General features: G+C 44.1%; 1 protein-coding gene across 1 annotated transcript; it reads left to right on the top strand.

Annotated features, from left to right (window-relative positions):
- On the top strand, positions 1-2686 carry LOC147884619 (Single hybrid motif superfamily protein). Its single transcript, XM_087397845.1, has 4 exons — positions 1-253; positions 507-595; positions 1066-1236; positions 2213-2686. The coding sequence occupies exons 1-4, from the start codon at positions 154-156 to the stop codon at positions 2333-2335; spliced, it is 483 nt and encodes a 160-aa protein (XP_087253971.1). The 5' UTR covers positions 1-153; the 3' UTR covers positions 2336-2686.
- Positions 2687-3310: the final 624 nt, after the last annotated feature.

Here is a 3310-nt window from a genome sequence, read left to right as displayed (position 1 = left end):
ACTTTCCAAAGTGCAAAATAATAATAAGCACAAGTTGGTGGGATAGTAGGAGGAGCTTCAGCCTCTACTCTTTCCTTCATCTCCTTCATCATCATCTTCTTTCTGGCTATCTACAATCGCCACAGCTCAAAACCCATCTGCTCTCCTCTCGTCATGGCCCTTCGTGCCTTTGCCTCCCGCTCTGCTTCCGCCCTTCGCCTCAGCTCCTGCCCTCGCCCCCTCTCCCCTTTCCTTCGCCACTTCTCCAGCAAATGTAAGCTCTTTTCCTTCCCTTTCTTTCCTACCTGCACCGCTACATACTTCCTCTTGCACTTCACCGCTTCTTGGGATGCTCCACGATGTATCTATGCAATAGTTTCCCCTCGTTGAGCTGCATTCGGATCCCATACCTTGCCTCCCACGAGGCTGATCCAGAAAGCCGGAAGTTATCTGAGGATAGGTCCCCATGTCTCATCGGGATAGGTTTTTTTAAAGAGGTTTTAAACGGGTTCGATGATTTGTTACAGTTCCTGAAGACCTCAAGTATGCAAAGTCACACGAATGGTTCAAAGTCGAGGGCGAGCAAGGCACAATGGGGTTGACTTCTTTTGCCGTGGTAAGAGCGATTTGTACTCTTCAGTTCCTCTGTTGTGAGAGAATCATCTGGGTTGATGGCATTCCTGCGGTTACGCATTTCTCACTTGAGCGACTTTCGCGTCTCTGATAAGTGCTTACACAGCGAGCTACATGCAAAGTTGTTTTCCCTGAAATTTATTATGGAATGAGAGGCACACCCTACTTTGCCTTTCTTTTTCTTCTTCTGTGCAAGGGACCCATATATTTTGGTCTCGTTAGAGTGTATACCTTGCTGGAGATTTTTCCTGCTCTCATTGTAGGCGTTTTTGTGTTTCGGCATACAGCTAGTATAGACGTGATTTCGTTCAGCTTCTCGAATGTTCGCTTTACCAGATCTTTTGGTTTGGACAACCCTTTGATGTGTGCTGAATCAATCCATCCCTTGGATGCGTGCTCGAATTCACTCAGCGGTTGCAGAAAGCTCTTTCTGAACGTTCTACTTGGTTTCAGGAGCAACTAGGTGATGTGGTGTACGTGGAATTACCTGAGGTTGGCGCAAAATTTGGACCTGGTGAAACTATTTGCACGGTTGAGAGCGTAAAAGCATCCAGTTCCGTCTATGCTCCAGTGGGTGGTGAAGTTGTGGATGTCAACCTCCAAGTGAAAGAGACTCCAGAAAAGGTGAGTTTCCCCGGAATTGGTGGTGACCATCAGGAGCTCAATGGAAACACTGACTTGACAATTGGGTGATTGCGAGGTATAAATGGGCACTGTTAAAATATAGTGAGGTAGCGACGGTTTCCAGTATTTCCCAGTGGCATCTTTCGAGGCTTAATTGCCATATGTTAGTCTTTATATTGGGCCTTACTTCCAGAAAGACATTTGGGTAGGTTCTTTCAAGGTTAGTTCTTTGTCTGTAAATTTCAAGGAAGATTGGCAGTAACCCATATAGTTGAGAACATTTACAGTTAGCTTTGTATGGTGTGAATACGCTGACAAAAAGGTTAGTTTTTGTTTGTAAATTTCAAGGAAGATTGGCAGTAACCCTTCTAGTTGAGACCATGTACAGTGGGCTTTGTATGGGCAGCCTGTTCCTATTCACATCATGTGAAGGTTGTGAGAGTGAGAGCTACGCCTTGACAAGAGCCAGAAAAATAGCTTCGATGCATCCTGCTTACTTTAGTCTACATGACCTCTTTTGTCCTTGTGAATATGGGCCACAGCTTGTTTTATCTTACATGCAGTGAATTATGTGTAAGGAGGCCGTTAGCAACACCTACCAGAGGATTCTGACCATCTCTGGTTCCTGTAGCATTAGCCCATGGGATTGTGATGTTTTCTTATGGTAGATGAGTCTTTTGCTCTATGTAGTCAAACAAGAGGTTTGCCCGACCCTCTTTGGCTCTCTCCTCAATTTCCTTAAAGATAAAGGAGAGGCCATCTATAGCTTGCATTGACACAGTAGGAAAAGGAAGCTGCTCATTCTGGTCTGTGCTTGAGAGTGCAAACATAAATGTGGATGAATGTACTATGCGGGCATTAATAATTGGTTTCAGTGTATTTACTCCATTTGGGTCCTTCAGCTATATTTGTTCTTGTACTGTTGTTTTGGTGTGCACTATTTACGCACTGGCTGCCCAATTTTAAAATTTTGCAGGTGAACAAGGATCCTTTCGGTGAGAGCTGGTTGGTGAAATTGAAATTGGCAGATCCCAAACACGTGGAGTCATTGTTGGATGCAACTGCTTATCAGAATGTTGTTGAGAATGAGAAGCACTGAGCATGGGTATCTGTGGGGCGAAGAATTCTGTGTCATTGCTATAACCAAGCTTCTGTTTTCTGTGATCTCGCAAAAGGACATTTATTGGAGAGACCAGAGTTGTATAGCTTGTTGGAAGCATGAAGTTCACCTTTTCATTTCTCTATCATAGATTTTGCTTCCAATGTAGCAGTACTGGAGATCTCTCTGGCCTTCTTGCCATCCAGGTGCCTAGTACAGGGAATAGTGCATGTAGTGCATGCCACATGCACAATGCTATAGGGCTATGCATGAAAATTTTGTGTTTGCAGCACCCCTACATTGTGAGGGAGTAGGGCTGACTCCATGTCCAAAGCTGAAAATTGTAATTCAGTTCTTGTCTAATTGTCGATCATGGTGAAACGAACCCCCCCCCCCCCCCAACCCCCTAAAAAAAGAGAAAAAGCAGCAGAGGTTCTTTAAATGTGGATGCAGAGGTTTCTTTAAATGTGGATGGGAAGGTGTGTCTAATGTGTGGTTCAGCATTGCTTGCTATGCACTGGGTTGAGAAGTGACTCATCTGCCGTTTGATATTTGAATGCAGATATGTGAAGTATTGTCTAATGTGCGGTTCAGCATTGCTTGTTATGAACTCGGTAGAGAATTCTAAAGAGCTTTCATCTGCCGGTAGATATTTGACAGACTTCAGGGGTATTTCTTGGGTTGTCGGGGAAGGACAGTTCTAGTCCATTAGATCTACAGATTCGAATTGAGGTAATGCATAGAGAAAAAGCAGCAGAGGTTCTTTAAATGTGGATGTGAAGGTGTGTCGATGCAGAGGTTTTTTTAAATGTGGATGGGAAGGTGTGTCTAATGTGTGGTTCAGCATTGCTTGTTATGCACTGGGATGAGAAGTGACTCATCTGCCGTTTGATATCTGAATGCAGATATGTGAAGTATTGTCTAATGTGTGGTTCAGCATTGCTTGTTATGAACTCGGTAGAGAATTCTAAAGAG

This window comes from Dipteris shenzhenensis, chromosome 26, assembly GCF_047967505.1.
Source record: "Dipteris shenzhenensis isolate YYH24624 ecotype China chromosome 26, Dip_SZ_1.0, whole genome shotgun sequence".
In the NCBI taxonomy this organism is placed as follows: Eukaryota; Viridiplantae; Streptophyta; class Polypodiopsida; order Gleicheniales; family Dipteridaceae; genus Dipteris; species Dipteris shenzhenensis.
This window is presented reverse-complemented; position numbering and strand designations above follow the sequence as displayed.

Bases quoted from the DNA above. Each gene is read 5' to 3' on its own strand.
- LOC147884619 (XM_087397845.1), top strand. From the start codon at position 154: ATGGCCCTTCGTGCCTTTGCCTCCCGCTCTGCTTCCGCCCTTCGCCTC. The intron at 254-506 runs GTAAGCTCTTTT...GATTTGTTACAG, and splicing joins TCGCCACTTCTCCAGCAAAT to TTCCTGAAGACCTCAAGTAT. The intron at 1,237-2,212 runs GTGAGTTTCCCC...AAAATTTTGCAG, and splicing joins TGAAAGAGACTCCAGAAAAG to GTGAACAAGGATCCTTTCGG.